Below are 16914 nucleotides of genomic sequence, written 5' to 3' on the forward strand. Positions count from 1 at the left end.
TATTTAGCTACGATCGAAATAATTGATATAACGAGTTTGATCCCTTGGTTCGCCGCGCCGAGAAATACCGTTGAGAAATAACGGCGAGTGTCGGAGTTTCACGAAATTGCATTTACTCTGAAACGACCTTGGGCCGATTGCAGTAGCGCGTTATACAACGCGCATCCTTTTAGTGGAGAACGTCCGCTTTTTGTTGAAATTTTGGTGGCGCTTGGGCAAACGCGAGCACTTAATTGCGAGCATTTAATTGAGACTTTCACAATACCAACGTGTAAAATACAACAACGACAACGAGAAAGTAAAATTAACAATCAGGCAGAGTTGACTTTTACTTGACAATGGTAGTTTCTAAACGCCAATGGCAACGATTTATTCCATTTTCATAGGGTTTCCTTGCACGTACGCTATTGAGAATCTGAAGCACATCACCACCACGTTACGCACACAAAACGTGCCGCATCTCTCGTAGAAACTCACGATCGTCTCTCTCAACGCGATATAATTTTTCACTCGTCGTCAATAAATGAAACGGGCATCGGCATGGCGATGCGCGGCTGGGGTGTCTACCCGGAATTGTGGAATATTAAATTCGCAATCGTATTACTGCCGCGGCAGTGCTAGAATTTTTCAGGTCAGTTTATCACCGTGAAAAGGAAGAGAGAAAAAAATCGGTGTCGTGAAAGTATTAGCACTTCGGCGACATCGTAGTTCGTTCAGATAAGTAATGACATTATGCAGCTAAATGCAGATAGCGAGCGTTGGGAAATTTACCAATAGATGATTTGGAGTTCGTTTTATACCAACTAATAATTAGCAAACTTGCAAAAGAATTCTGCTATTCATTTGGGGATAATATTGTGAATAAAAAAGATTGAATATATTTTAATAATTTAAAAGAATAAAGATTTGCGTTCATTGAAACTAAATAATTTTTTCTCACTTATATTATGTCGCATAGTTGAAAAATTTAAAGAAGAAGATAATGCAAAATAATATATAAAATATATATTGATATAAATGAAATATATAAATGAAGAGTCTTAAGATCACAAATGTGAATACACATACATTTGAGTAACTAAAATAATTAAAGTAATTAACGTAAAGTAATTAAAGTAAGGCATAAAACTTAAACTTTAAGCTTTAAGCCATAAAAAATTGACCAATCATAGTCGATTTTTCTCTCATTCGACTGTGACTAAGTCAATGTTTGACTTAACTAGTCAATATTTTACACCTTAAAATCTCATTGTAGACGTCGCTTAACGAGGTTTAAACTAGATCTTTAGTGCTTTAATAATATTTTCAGTGTGAATTTATATACATATTTTGTTCTGCAAATCGAAATTATTTTTTTGAAACGAAATTATAAGTTGAACTGAGATAGTAATATCAAAAATTAAATTGGCAAAATGTATACGTATTCTATATACAGATTCTTATATCATTTATGTATTTATTTAAAAAAATATTTTTTTTAATGTTAAAAAAATTAGTTTAATTTTATTGGAATGATTTTTTTGAAACATTAAAAAAATTGCATTAAAATGATTTCAATTGCATCGAAAAATTATTATATTGTTTTTAAGTAGCTTAACGGTATTATGTTGCACTAAACACGTCGTAACAGCAGGATCATTGTCGTAACATGGTAACAGTGATCGCCTTCAATGATTCCGTCTTAGCACATCACCGAGCAAGAACAAGCGACGTACTAGTTTATCGAAGTTTACGGTTTGGTTTCTAGCGAATATCTGAATACACAAATCCATCGCGGCCCGGGGTTATCGCTTAGACCCAAGAGATTTGTTGCCACTAAGAATAGATTCTATGAATATCGAGTGGCTAGAGACGATTTACTATCCCGGAATATCTAGATTGTGCGAGAACGACATCTCCGTGTTATTCTCACACTTTTTCCCGATGGAGCAATTGTCAATGCGCTGTATACCTATACGTACATTGTATATAATCGACCCGTTCTCAATTATATTTCCCTACGGGCAATACTCGATATTTGTACGTGCAATGTCAACAACCAAAACTACATAGGGTTCTGTTTCAAATTAAGGACTCAAAAATCGTAGTATTAAAAAATTTTAAATAGAACAATTAAAAAAAAACACGAAATAGTCATTTATTCTTTTCACAGCAAAATTGATTTCTCCAAAGCGTTGTAATTTTTTTCAGTAAAATCAGGCAAAAACGTCGCTTATTGTTTTATTATATTGCTCATTATCTGTTAAAAGTATCGATCAAAGGAATAATGATATGCGATAAATATAATTAGATGTTCATATCAAAATAAAGGCAACGTTTAATAATTCGAATATTGTCGCTTATTATTGTCACGGATACTCTATCGATGTTTATTATTGTCACGAATATTCTATCGGCGTTTAAAATGGACGGAATGTAATTAATTGTCCATTAACGTGGTATAATATTAAATACTATTAATGTCGATGAATCGTTTTAATACATAAACTATCAAATAATAACTAATTTGATTCGATTCTACACAATTGCCGCCGTTGCGCTAGTACGATATAAAAGAGTACAAAATCGAAACTACGCACACGCCACTTTTGTTCGCTGTTCACATAAAGTTTTACACGTTTGGGAAACTTTACTGTTTGTACTCTTTCTCGTTTACTGGCAGTTTGGCACACTATCAACACTATCATTACGCCCTACGGGATAATAGATTTGCACAAGGTACTTTTTGTGTTAATGGGGTTACCGTGCTTGAACCAAATCAAGTATTATTACTTCCGTTCATCTATCAAGAATTGTTAATAATTATGAGGTTGTATGGCTCTACATTTATTGTGTTTATGACGACGTCTTTTAGGAGAAAAGGAAAGAAGAAAAAATTTTCAGAAGATCTCGAGAGATCTAAGAATATACATATAAAATATGAAAGAAGGTAGTATGCACAATTTGAGATATAAATGTATATAGAATGTTATATCATACATGAGAAATGTAACAAAAGTATGAAAGACTTCTACTTGAGCTAGAGATGTTAACCTTCCATCATTCTCATATCCATTTATATATATATATATATATATATATATATATATATATATATATAAAAGATAAAGAGACTAGATGTATGAAATACATGTGAATACGTCTTCAAAACGAAGATATTTGTATGTAGGAATATTATCCTCATAAAGTTTTTATGAAATTCCTGCAGGTGTCGAGATCACTGATTTTCTATTTCGATGGTTCTCATAAAATTTTATTATCCGCAACATCGAGTTCCATCTGAATATCTACATGACTGTTACACATCTCAATCGTACGTATATCTCACAATTCTTTTGAAATATCCACTATCAGAGTCATAATACTTTATGTAACAAAGATTGAAACTTGTAAAAATGCATTGGAAGAATTGTTTCTTTTTTGTATCGTATATCAGTGCAACGATTTAAAGTATATAAATATATATACTTTATATATATAAATATATATAATTTTATATATATAAATATATATATAAATTTGATTCGTAAAGAAATGTTTAAATAAACACAAAGATAGTAAGAATTTGTATAATATCTTATATTATTTTGTGTTTCTTAAATTTTTTAATTATGACAGTTTTCTTAATTATCTGATTTTTACGTTCTGTATCTATTTATTAATTTTCTGTCATTTGCCTTCTCTAATCTTGCCCTTATATTAATTGTATCACATTTCCACTAAATTTGCAATCTATTTTAGCTACACAGAAACTGGCATTCTTCGCGCTTATCAATTCTCTTGGGTTATAGTCTCTACTTGCAATCGCATTATCTTTTATTCGTTTTAGTCATTTATCGTCCTATCGCTCATCTCATTCTTTGTTATACAATGCTTTTTTTAAGATAGAATCTCGAGAAGTATTTTAAAAAGATTGTTATTAATTAATGTACACGTGTAAATGAATAAATCCTTTCTACTATTTCTAAAGAATATACTTTTTTTATTTCAGAAAATTCCATAAAGCATTTCCCTGATTAAATATATCTTCTTGAATCTTATTTTGCAACATTTTGATATAAATTATAAATATATATATATATTTTGCAATATATATGTATATATATATATATATACATATATATTGCAATTGTATAATACAATTCTTAACTGGAATTCTCAAAAGTCATTAATGAGTTCTCCATAAAAAGGAATGTAAGTTTTTTTAGATAAATACAATTATTTAATTTTGTTAAATATATAAATATTATATAATTATTTAATTCCATTTTACTTATAATATTTGTTTTCCATTTTTCACAATGTTTGATTGATATCCGGCGACTTATTCGATGTTTTGATGATAATTTGTTGATGAAGATGATCTCCTTTCCGTTCTAGTTGAAAATCATATTTTATTTGTATATTAAATTTGCATATAGAGTTTCGATATCCGAAAGTGATGCAGCGTAAGAATCTTGATGGTAACGGACCGTGTTTTGACACGATATCATGCACATCTCTGGAGATGCAAAGCCGAAACATCGGAAGACATCAACATCTTAGATATCAGAAAGGTTCCGATATAACGCGACATATATCTCTGCGTAGTTCGAGTCTTATCGGAAAAACGCGGCAAAGATGATTTGTTGTTATGGGAATGGCTATACATAACTTACAATATTCAGATAAAAATGACATTACTCGATCCATTCTTTCTATTTCTATATTATGTATGTATATTTTATATATATATATATATATATATATATATATATATATATATATATATACCTATACAACGATTCTATAAAAAGATGACATATGTGTGTGTGTGTGTGTTAATGTCTCGGCCAATACTATCACAAATTTATTATTTTTCTATTGTTTATATTATCGACAGGAATAATCAAATAAAGAAACAAACTAATAAAAGTTTTCTTGTGATTAAACGTCACAAATATCAATTAACATCCAGCATTTGGTTTTGAAAAGAAATTGATATAAACAAAACTGTAACAAAATAGATTACATCTTTCTATTTAACGAGGAAATACCTTTCTCTTTTTTCTTGTTAAATTTTATTATTTGAAATTACTAAAATTAATTCTTTTGATATTATTTTTTATTACGCAAGCGTACAAAAATATGTTCTAAGTTGTCACTATATTATGTATTCAATTTTATATTTAACTGTAATTATTATATATATTTTAATCTTATCATTAATGTATTTACTGAAGAGGATCCAAACTAAAAGAATCGAAACATCTTCAATTATTATATATACAATAAAACGTAATTGCAACAACATCGGCTCTCAAAGATTTTTTTATTCTTTATTGATTTAATTCATTAGAGACTATAAAATTTTTATAGTTTATATTATATAAGTTAATTAACCGTGTCGTTACATTAGATAATCAGAGAGCAGAAGTACACTATACAGGTATACTATACAACATGCTGAATTTTTATTTATTATTAAAAAAAAATAAATTTTTTAACAAATTAAATTATGCTAATTACGTGACAAGTACTTATTATAAATTAAAGTAAAGTTGGTAACAAAGCGAGTAAAGTTGTATTTAATATATATAATATATATATAACTTATGTCTAATTTCGCGTAAGGTATTACGGCAATTTCCCGTTACGGTTAGATAAGCAAATACCCATGAAATTCGAGATCTACCAACGAAACGGTACATTCCGGAGTTTAACACGTGCGAAATGAAGAAATATACAGTCACAAATCAGACCGTTACCTCAGAAGATGGCGTAGAGAACGAGGAAGGGATCGGAGGAAAAGGAGCAATGCGTAAAGATTATCGCCAGGAACTCCGATAACGTCGCAGTCGCCGACTGGTAGAGGAAATGGCGGAAGAAGTACCGGCTGCCGGAAGCGCAGCCACGAGTTTCAAACGATAATAATTTCCTGCCAAGCATCGCGAATACCATTTCGAGATTTCCTATAAATTCCTCGATTTCTGGCAAAGAAATGCTGTCGAGGTTTGAGGTTATTGAACGACTCTTTAACACTCAACGTTATAAGTGATGTCGTAATCTCCAACGTTTTATATTCAAGTTACACATTTATCATGGCACAATAAAAAAAACACTATCAATATAAAATATATTATCAAGTCATATATTATATATGTATCAATTTTATATTTATGTAGCATTAATTGTATAATAAGATAACAAATTTATGTGTTCAAAAATAAATATAAAACTATTTAAAAAATAATTAATATTGTAAAAGTTACCTGAATTTGACAGACAACTTCACCGTACGGCCAACATCCGTAAACAGCTGGTAAGAAACCGAAAGGCGTCACTAAAAGACCAATCGCTAGGTCGTTACTTGCTAAGCTCGTCAGTAAATATCTGGGCTGGAAAAAAATTGAAAAAGACCTGTTGATCGTCTTGGTCAGTATCAATGGACATCATTACCGAATGGTTGAATTGTTGTGTAACATGCGCGACATTAGCTCCGTCATGAGACGTGTAGCGAGAGAAAATATCGATTGAACTTAAAGGAAACTTCTTTTCGCTAATTGTCCATTTCTATATAAGCATTAGTTCAGAATGTTTAGATTAGTTAATTCAATTGACTGTTTAGACTAAATTTATTTACTAAATTAAAATGTTTATAGAAACCTACGTATGCAATACTAAAAAAGAGTTTAATTTTCAAGACGAAGTAAAAAATATAATGTGTTTTCAATTGTTGAAGTTTTAATGTAGTTTTAACCTTCAATTTTGCATTATTACTTTCTACTCCTTAATAATTGCATGGAAAATCGAAGTTACTTTCGTATACATATTTAGTAGGTTACGTAACTTTTACATATACATAAATTAGATCTGAAAGTGCGAAGTCACTAGATAGAAAAAGAAAACTGGGAAGGAGTCAGAAAAAGCAGTACAGAAAAGTTAAACTTCATTAGTGATAATATTTACAGGAGATTAGGAGATTGTATAAATCCCGATAACAAATCGAGATAAACGATTGTTAGAATAACGGTTTCTCGAAAAGGATTTAAACTAATGTAGGTATCACAGCATCGAAATAAGGATATATTTTACATATCCACTACAGTTATAGAATTTATCTAATCTGTGTACGTATCTTTTCTCCAGAAAAATTTTATTTACATATTTGTGCAATAAAAATCGATTAATATTAAAGAACGTTTTATTGCATATATTGCGTTTTGGTAAAGATATTCTCAGTATATTACGAACGTATAATGGTAAAAAAATGTAATTAATCAAAAAATAAGGAATAAAACATTTGCAAATGTACAATTTTTTGCGGGCATCATCAGTCTCTACGAAACTCGACTCATTTAGAACCCAGAAACATGACTGTCCTGTATTTCGAGCAGCTAACCACTTCAGACTGATTTACATAGGAAGAAGAGAGAAATGGAGAAAATACCGCGAACCCTTCCATCACGGACTGTGAGTTATGGCACCGACTGAAACCTTCGTGCATTCACGTAACTAATATTTTACCGTAATCCTTTTATAAAATAAAAAACAAATATTTAATATTAATTTCATTACATTGTATAAATATTTTAACTTTTTTTTTGTTAGCTAATATATTTAGATGTTTATATATAAAGAATGTTTCATTGAGAGCATTAATCCTATTTCCATCTTTCAAATAACAAGTGAAATTTTCGGGAAAATCAATATTGTTCTTTCCAACATTCTAAAAGTTTGAGATTTTTTACAGATTTCGTAATTATTATTATTTTACAATAAAAACAAACGGATTGACTTTTAAAATTCATATTTAACAAGATAGAAATTTTGTCAATAAAGCAACGAACTTTAGTTCGTTTTTAAAAAGTAGCGTAAATTAAATTACATATCTTAAAAATGTACCAACTTACCTGAGCATGTATATATTTGCTGTACTGTCTGCTATTGATGACACATATCACCAGTAGATTGGCGCATAGGATACCAAGACTGAGTAGCAATATCAGAGCAGCTCGTATCAGTTCTCCAGGGCCCGGACCTGTCCAAGCGGCATCGGATGTGCCGCTTCGCCAACAACTGCTGTTGCTGAGTGAGGGTGCCAGCAGTATCGTTTGTTTGTGTTCCATCATCATCGTTTGGTCGTTTATTTCCCCACGCGATTACGATGTCGAATCCCCAGACGAGACACCCGTGTCTCGTTCGAGGCACACGTATTTTGTACGTTACTGAAAATAATCTTTTTTTAAATGAAATCTTATTATATTCCGTCTTTATCATATAATTTATGTGCGATAAATTTCGAAAGTCTTACATAACAATGAATCTTATAATCTTGTTTAATTATAGATATAAAATCTTTGATACAATTTCAGTAAAGATATATTAAATGATTTCTGAGAATTAAATTATTTTTCACATATTTCGTATACTTAAAAATAATTTTTAAAATAAAATTTGACTATATTTTGACATATAATTTACAGTATAGTAAATTTTGAAAGAAATTTTATAATATATTTGTTTAATTATGAATTCTTAATGCAATTTTGTTATATATTAATTTAATTATAAAATAATGTAGCAAAATTGTATTAAAAACTAAATCGTCAATTACGAGATACGATACTATTCAATATAGTAATACAATACATCATAATGAGATTCTAGATTAATAATGTTTCTTAAAAATACTGCCTGTTCTTTCAGTATAATAAAAAGAAATTATATAAGCTGTTATTTTTTCAACTATTTTTTCTGTCAATAACATTTAACACGATAAGTCTTAAAAAGAGGAAATAAAAGCAAAGTGACGTTGATAATTAAATACAATATCTTAACATACTTTTCATCCCTATCGGTCGCGAATTTTCGAGAGTCCGCCTTGATGATGGTCGACCAGTTTTTTTAAGCACAGCTTCTTCATCATCGAGGTCGTTGAGAATATGCACAGTTGCGAACGTTTGAGCGCGTCTAATGACGCACTCGAAAGTCCGCTCACGACTCACGAGTCGTCTGTATGCATTTGCAAAATGATGTGTAACTTCGACGTGTAATAGATTCTTGATACTCGGTGCATCTCAACTTGGATCCACAGCATCTACGAGCAGGCGAATGAGAAGACAAGCTCTGCAAGAAAAGAAAATAAAGAGGATAAAAATAACACATAAAATTTGTTTTTTTCCGAATTCATTTATTTTCACGTGCAAATTACGAAGTGTTTGTCTTACTGTCTGTCAAGTACATTTGTGACAAGAAAAGGAAAAACTTGATAATTATTTTATGTATTATATATAATTATAAAATATACATATATTAAATATTGTATAACTATACATAAACTATACATAACTATATAGAATATTCTTTAGAAATAAATCTTTAGAATATGGAAGAAATTTGTGAAAGTAGCATATAAAAATATTTTGCAGATCAATGCAACGAAGTTTTTAAGATGAAAGAATATAATATAATATATACATTATAAAAAGAATTATATATATAATTATAATTTTAATGGATAATTTTAGAATCTGTTATTAAATGTATATATATATATATATATATATATATATATTTATATACACGTAAAGTCGTATCTTACAAATAAATAGAAATTATAAAATTTGTTATTGTACTTTTTTCAATATAAAGGTATATCTTTTTGAAATTTAAGATAAAAGTACTATAGTTCTCGTAAAAACACACAATTTTGTATCTTTTTGCTATAAACTGTGTAATTTTTATACACATTATTTATATAATTTTACATGCAAAGTGCTGCCGATATCTACAAGATCAGTGAGTCGGGTTGCCTATCTGCCTTATGTAAAATTTAATTTCTTTTGTTTCATTCTCCGCTGGACTTGCGATCTAATCTTATTTCGCATTACAGTAAAGCCTGCCCATAGCTAGATAGGCAATCCAACTTATGATCTGTAGATATCAGCAGCATCCTATACATTTTTATTTAAAAAATGCACACTAAATGCTAGGACATTGTGTAAAATATAGAAATAGACTGCGAATTTCTTGTTACTTCACATCTATACGTTAAACTATACGTATAATTAATCTTGAAATTCGACTATAATTTCCTTTTCGAATACTCATCACCCCATTCCCATTTTACACCGTTATGTGAGAGCTCTCTACGGAATCAGAGACTGCGTTTGAAACTCGTACGTTTCGAGTTTGCGACGTTTTATTTGCTCTTGCCCGCAATATTTCCAACAATCAAGCGTACGGGCACATCCCGCTACGTTTCCGAGAATTTTATTTGTACCACGTAAACGAACGAAGCCGTTGGTCCGCGAATTGGACGTTGATCGATCGCGCGCGTCAATTCCGTTCGCATTGACGGTGAATCGTTGATGCGTTACACTATGTCGGTGCCGAATAGATCTTCCGTGAATTCATACGGATCATGCTCTTCCGTAATAAGTTCGGTCCTGCTCGATCCTTTGTACTGTGAATAATTAATTGCAAATCTCTTATATGCTAGATGAAGGAAGGCTGTTTTGGATATACATTGACTTGCGTCGATCGTAATTAAAATTTGAAAGAATCTGTTCGTTCATCAAAATGCTAGAAATAGAAAAATTAATTGGGTATCTGTGCAGATATCGGACGTTTCCTTTCACCGCAAATTTCATTTAGAACTAAAGCCAGTACCAGTTAACATCAGCCGTCTGATTTTCAGGTGATAATTAATGTATTGATTTCACGCGTGAATGCGCGAGCAAATATTGAAAATTAATATGCTATTAATCCGCTTACTAATTGTAAGATAAGCTAAAAGTTTAGACAGACATTATTCTATATGTCTAATAGGTGTGACTGAATAAATTACAATTATTTGCTTGTTATTCATTCGCTTGTTATTTCGTTAATTATATAGAAGTTTTGTCATAATATTTCACTTAGAGATTTAAGTATACATATTTGTTAACTACTTTATATGACATTGTATTGTATTAGAGATGTTTATCGCTATTCAATAATATCGAAATATATTCAATATTTTTTGCAATTCGATATAAAAATATCGAATAAAAAATTATGAATTAAGTATTGACTAGATTTTTAACTATTCATTCTCTATTTTCATGAATATTTTTAATTTTTAAAATTTTCTTCTTTAAAGTCCTATTCGGTCAAAACATAGTTGTATAGATAAAAAAATCAACCAATCAAACGTTTCAGATAAAAGCCGCCATATTGTTAAGATTGTATAATATTAGCCAGAACGATAAAAGTAAATACCTATTCTGATTGATATAATTTTATGCAATCTCAATCTTTAACTTCCATTTTTTGAATTATATAATTTTATAATACATAATTTTATAATCGAAACTGTAAATAAGTGATATCTATTCTACATAAAATATTAAAGATAGTTTTTTGTTTGTAAGGTTTATTATAAAAAAATTGGGATTATATTGTAATTTTATTTAGTTTTTGTAAAACCTGTTTATTATTTAATATTTTTGATATAATGTCTATTTATACAAGATGAATATAAACAGTTTTTAAATATTTGAATATATTCGTAGTCAACATTTTTGCTCGAAAGTCTGTACTGTATTATTATATTAACATATAATCAGTGGCAAATAATTTTTGTGAAAGCATAAAGAGTAATATATTATATGTTACATTTTATCAAAATACTACAAAAAAAAAAGAATTTTAAAATTACGAAATTTTGTAGTTTTAATCAGTTTCTCGCTATATTGCTTCTGCTAATTTCAAAGCGCATGTTTTTTTAATTTATGAGAAATTATAATTACGTGATTTATTCATAAAATGGCTTCTCTTTACAACATAACCTACAACATTATCTACAAATTACATAAAGCTGCTATCTGTATACTTTGAGCGTAGATATGTATAATATATCTTTTAATAGACCAATTCAATGAAATAAAAAATATAAATTTGAATGAACTGGCATAAGAAAATTGAAGAAAGAAATTAATATATATATATATATATATTTGTAAAATTATTTATGAAAATAATACCAACAATTCTTTTAGAATAATATTTTTAAAAGTAATGCAATAAATGTGATTACCATTTAGAAATATTTTTTTTAAACTAAGTTATATAATTACAATTCATAATTTATTATATTTTACAGTTATGCCAGTTATGCTAGTTTAACCAGATACCTATATAGTAGCAACGGTAAAGCATACACAATCGTGAGACTTGTGATAAAAAATATTGCAGGAATTATAGTAACATATTTGTATATAACATATTTATTCTCTAAATGGGAGATATATGTGCTGAAAAAGAACGCTTTTCAAAACAAAAAATCCGAAAGATAGTTGAATTTATGAACATACACAGTTCGAGCATCGTATTATTTACCACATCCTGAATTGGACACGATCGATGCATTTTGGCATTTATTATCTGGTTACAAGCTTAATTATAAATCAAACCGATAATTAACGGCGTATTGATTATCGAAGAATTAGATAACCCGTTTAATTGTAAGATCAAATCGCCCATTAATACTGCAAATCGTGCACAATCGCGGGTGAGGAATTGAAAAACAAGAAGGTAGCTAACGAGCGCTAGAATACCTTCGGCGATATTAGATTTTGGTAGGATAATTCCGGTATAGCGCTGCACCTAACAAAAACTTAATCTATTAAGGCCCAGTTCCACAATTCATGGATACTCTTAACCGAAGTTCAACATACTCCTCATCTCTTTCCAATTTTAGAATTAGAAAGACAGGAAAAATAAATTGAATCCACAGACTTCTATAACTGCTGACTCAATAAATGATAGAAAGAGATTAACCTGATCCTATCTATTCTTGTTTCCAAATTGTCTTTATTCAATTCACATATGCGTATGTGTGCATCATGTTTGAAAATATCACGTAAATTTATATGAAAACACTAACATTATTATCCGTGTGATTTATACATATGAGAGTAAGTGAACACATATATGGCGCTGCCCAGCACTGTCTTCAAACATGGAGGCGAAGTCGACAGTCTATTTATAGAAGTCTGTGGTTGAACCTCGGTTAAGAGTTAACTGTAAGGTCCAGTTTCACAACTCATGGTTAACTCTTAACCGAGGTTCAACTTATTCATTGTCTCTTTCCAATTCTAGAATTGGAAAGACATAAAAAACAAGTTGAACCTTGATTAAGAGTTAACTGTGAAACTGGGCCTAAGTTGTGAAACTGAGCCTAAATATTATTTACTATGTTTAAAGTAAATGAACTATGCAAGTATACTTTATATTGTTTACTACTATGAAAAAAATATTAAAAATCAGAAATATTTATTTTTTGTACTAAAAAGAGGACTTGAAACTTTTGTGTTTTTGCTATATATCCTGCAGAGGTGAGATATACGCATGAGTATTTATAAGAAGAGTGGATGATATTTTTAGGAAGTACAGCCCATGAAAAATTTACAAATAATGCTTATAAATAAGATGTAAAATGACACAATAACTTATAAAATATGTTTACAAAGTTTTATTAAATAATAAGAATGATAAATATGTATATGTACGCATACACAGTAAGAGATAATATAAATTACAATCTTTTACATATGTTACAAGTGTTATGACATGACGTACATATTTTATGTAATGCATTTATTGCATTTACTGCACTGAATCCAATCTGTATGCTTTGGGCATAAATCTCGTCCGCTAAAAATACCGTATATCCCAAACAGGTGTACAGGATATATAAGATATTAAACTAAACAAAGAATATAAGAACTATAAGCACTTGTATTTTACTGTATTCTATTCTTTACTCCTTATACTTATGTATCACCAAGTATTATTAAATCCTTTGCAATTTTTACAATAATCATTTTATATGGATTATGATATATGAATTCACATTGACAAATCGATTTAACTGACAGTAATTTTATCAATATTAACAGTAGGAAACTGAAATCACAACACAATACTAATATATATAATATAAAGGCATATATATATATATATATATATAAAACAGAACAGTTGCATACACATTACTTCAACTCCTTCTATTTCTTCTGCGCGTAAATCCTCGCGCGGCGTAGATACTGGAATTATTTTGTAATTAAAAAATAAATCCAAGGTACATTAATTTCCTGCTCAGTGCTGGAAATTCTTTTCTTCATTCACACCTTTGCAAGGACTCCTCCAGTTCTTTTCAATAATAATTTGACAGACACTATCCCAATGTTAGAGTTCGCTCTATTCATGTATTCGAATTTATTATTCGCACTGCTGCTTTAGACTCCTGCTATTCGTTTGCATATATTAAAGCAAAGATGCAGCTGGCATATATGCTTTTATATCGCTAACAATCCTTTCCGTATAATACAATAGCTTATTGCTTATCCGATGCAAATAAAGTGCAGTATATTAAAATATCTATTCGTAAAAGATTTTATAGAATATTGTTCTTAATTTCACACAGTGATAAATGAAATAAATATAGGATACATTGGCTGTATTCAGCAGAGAAAACTAATCAGTGAATGTGTTTAGTGATTTTTTAATGTGATTATTTCCATGTAAATCCAGCGAAGAACTAAAGATAAGATCCAATCATATAAAAGAATCACTTAGCGCTCACTAATTAGTTTTCTCTGCTGAACGTAGCTTTCGATATCTGCATTTACAATATATTTCGATTATTAGGAAAATCAGCTGTCGAGTGGTTATACTCAATATGAAAACTGTCCACAGTCTTCTTTCTCTCTGTCTTTTTCATCATATCTGTTAAATTATTGTTAGCATTCAAACTTTTTTGCATTCAGTAGGCTACCATTCATTCAGAACAAATGGCAACTAACTTGTTTATCGAGAAAACTGAGCTCGCTTGGTTGTTGCACTCGAGCCTTCAATTTAATTTACTTGGTGTACAATCAATAAATAATGTTGACTTGCCAGCTTTCTCGTTTTCACGCTTGGATAGAAAAGCGAATGGAATGGAAACGGTCTCACATACTATGTATGTACATATTCTGTACTATATGCATATATAGACCAATATACAACACACATGCTTTTGCATTCTCTATGAACAGCTTTCGCACGATCAATACGTCATATACTTTACGCACACGTGCCTGCTATCGGCGAATAAAGGCGAGCAGCTTCGTTTCCTGCAATTACACGAGCAAACATCGCGTCGTTGTTTCATTAAAGTAACACGCGAGGTAAATTCAAAACTTCTCTCCAAATAGCAACTAAACGGACAGCTACGAAATATTAGCTAATAATGATAGAACACTAGTTTCACAATATTTTCATTTTAACGGTATGTTATTAGTTTAACGCCAGCTCGAGCGCTGGTTTCAGTGTAATAGTAATTTACATTGATAATTGCAAATAGACGATAAATTGACAAAGCTGCGCGTAACAGTGTAGAAAATTTTAATGAATTGAATGAGATTACCTATTGTTCATGATAGTCGTAAATTTCAGAAATGCACAAAGTAAGCAAGGATAGCGCTTAAATCATGGAATCTTTCATTAGTGTAAATATAGATCATTAAACCGATTGTATTGATTTATTTTTTAGTACTTTACTAACAAAGTTTTTAACATTTGATTCTTATATTCTTTTAACTACTAAAAAAGAATATAAGGATAAAAAATTCCGTCACCCACATATTTTGAAAAATTAAAGACTTCACTTTTTTAAAAAACTCTACAAATTGAAATAATTTACAACTTTTCTTTTATTTTATGGAGTAAATATATAAAATCACCATTTAGTTGTTAAGAAACAGAAATCTTATAAATCAGTGTAATTCTTTAACATTAAAGAATATTGTCAATAAGTATTATTATTTCAATATATTACTTAAAATTATCCATAAACAACTTCATATATCACATTTATTTTTATCACATATTATAAAAACATATCTAAATTTTTTACAACTATATCTTACTAATTTGCGTTATTACATAAGTAATTCATGAAGTTTCTAAAAACTAAAAGATGATGGAATTTTGGGAAAAGCGTATTCCTTTTTAATATAAAAAGTCTTAAAAAGTTCCTACAACAAATACTTTTACTTGAGAAACAAAATGTTAATCAAAATTTGTCGTTCCGTTTTATTTGTAGTATATAATATAAAAATGTGTTTGATATTCATGTATCTATCGTCTGTTAGGATCATTTTTTTCATTTACATTTAATCCTGAATTTTTTCAGGACAATATCGCGTAAATAATATTGTAGATTATTATAGCAAATGTGAACATATTAATAGCTTCATTGCTTCAGATCTAGACCAGGTCTGTGGAAACATAAGATGAAACTGTTGTAAAATGAATTCAAAAGTTTCATTCCAAGTGCGCATTATACACTTCTTCTGTAGGATATATTCAAACTTTCAAAAGTTCTTCTCGTTTGGGGTTGTACGGTATATCATTTGCGAAAACAATGTTGGTCTTACATGAAGTCTACGGAATATTCAAGCGGCGTGACAAAGTAGAATATTCTAACTTCCTGATGATGTCAGCTTTTCCCGCTTTATGTTATACTAACGCAGATATGCTTAAAGTTATTCGGGCTTCACGAACTTTTCAATATTGCTTCTGCATATGTTTTAACGAAAAAATGAAGATACCATATGTTTTCGATTTTATATCTTATTTACGGTGCCTTCGTCGCCAAAGTCTTTTTAATCTTCATATTACTCTTATTCTGTTTCTTATTTTTTAGATTTACATTTAAACAATGTAAAATTAATTGATTTCAATAGAAAAAAAATTGGATTATAGTTCTGTCGTGTCATCTTGATAAAGTATTAAATTTCGCTGTTTCTCATTCATTTTATTCTATTGCTAACATAGAACAATTCTATCTAATTGTGTGTGTTATACAATTCCAATATAAAGAACGTCTGTACCTACAACTAG

General features: G+C 29.5%; 1 protein-coding gene across 3 annotated transcripts in view; it reads right to left on the bottom strand.

The window, feature by feature from the left end:
- The window catches only part of LOC105154860 (trace amine-associated receptor 9), a 78504-nt gene that overhangs the window by 38650 nt on the left and 22940 nt on the right, over window positions 1-16914 (bottom strand). For all 3 annotated transcript variants that reach the window (XM_011070628.2, XM_011070627.2, XM_087408657.1), the window contains 3 exons: window positions 8825-9108; window positions 7893-8207; window positions 6252-6377 (listed from right to left, as the gene is read on the bottom strand). In XM_011070628.2, coding sequence (XP_011068930.1) covers window positions 6252-6377; window positions 7893-8114 — 348 coding nt within the window. In that variant the 5' untranslated portion in view covers window positions 8115-8207; window positions 8825-9108. The remainder of the gene's footprint in view (window positions 1-6251; window positions 6378-7892; window positions 8208-8824; window positions 9109-16914) is intronic.

Source organism: Acromyrmex echinatior, chromosome 1 (assembly GCF_024713525.1).
Source record: "Acromyrmex echinatior isolate Ae372 chromosome 1, ASM2471352v2, whole genome shotgun sequence".
NCBI classification, from domain to species: Eukaryota; Metazoa; Arthropoda; class Insecta; order Hymenoptera; family Formicidae; genus Acromyrmex; species Acromyrmex echinatior.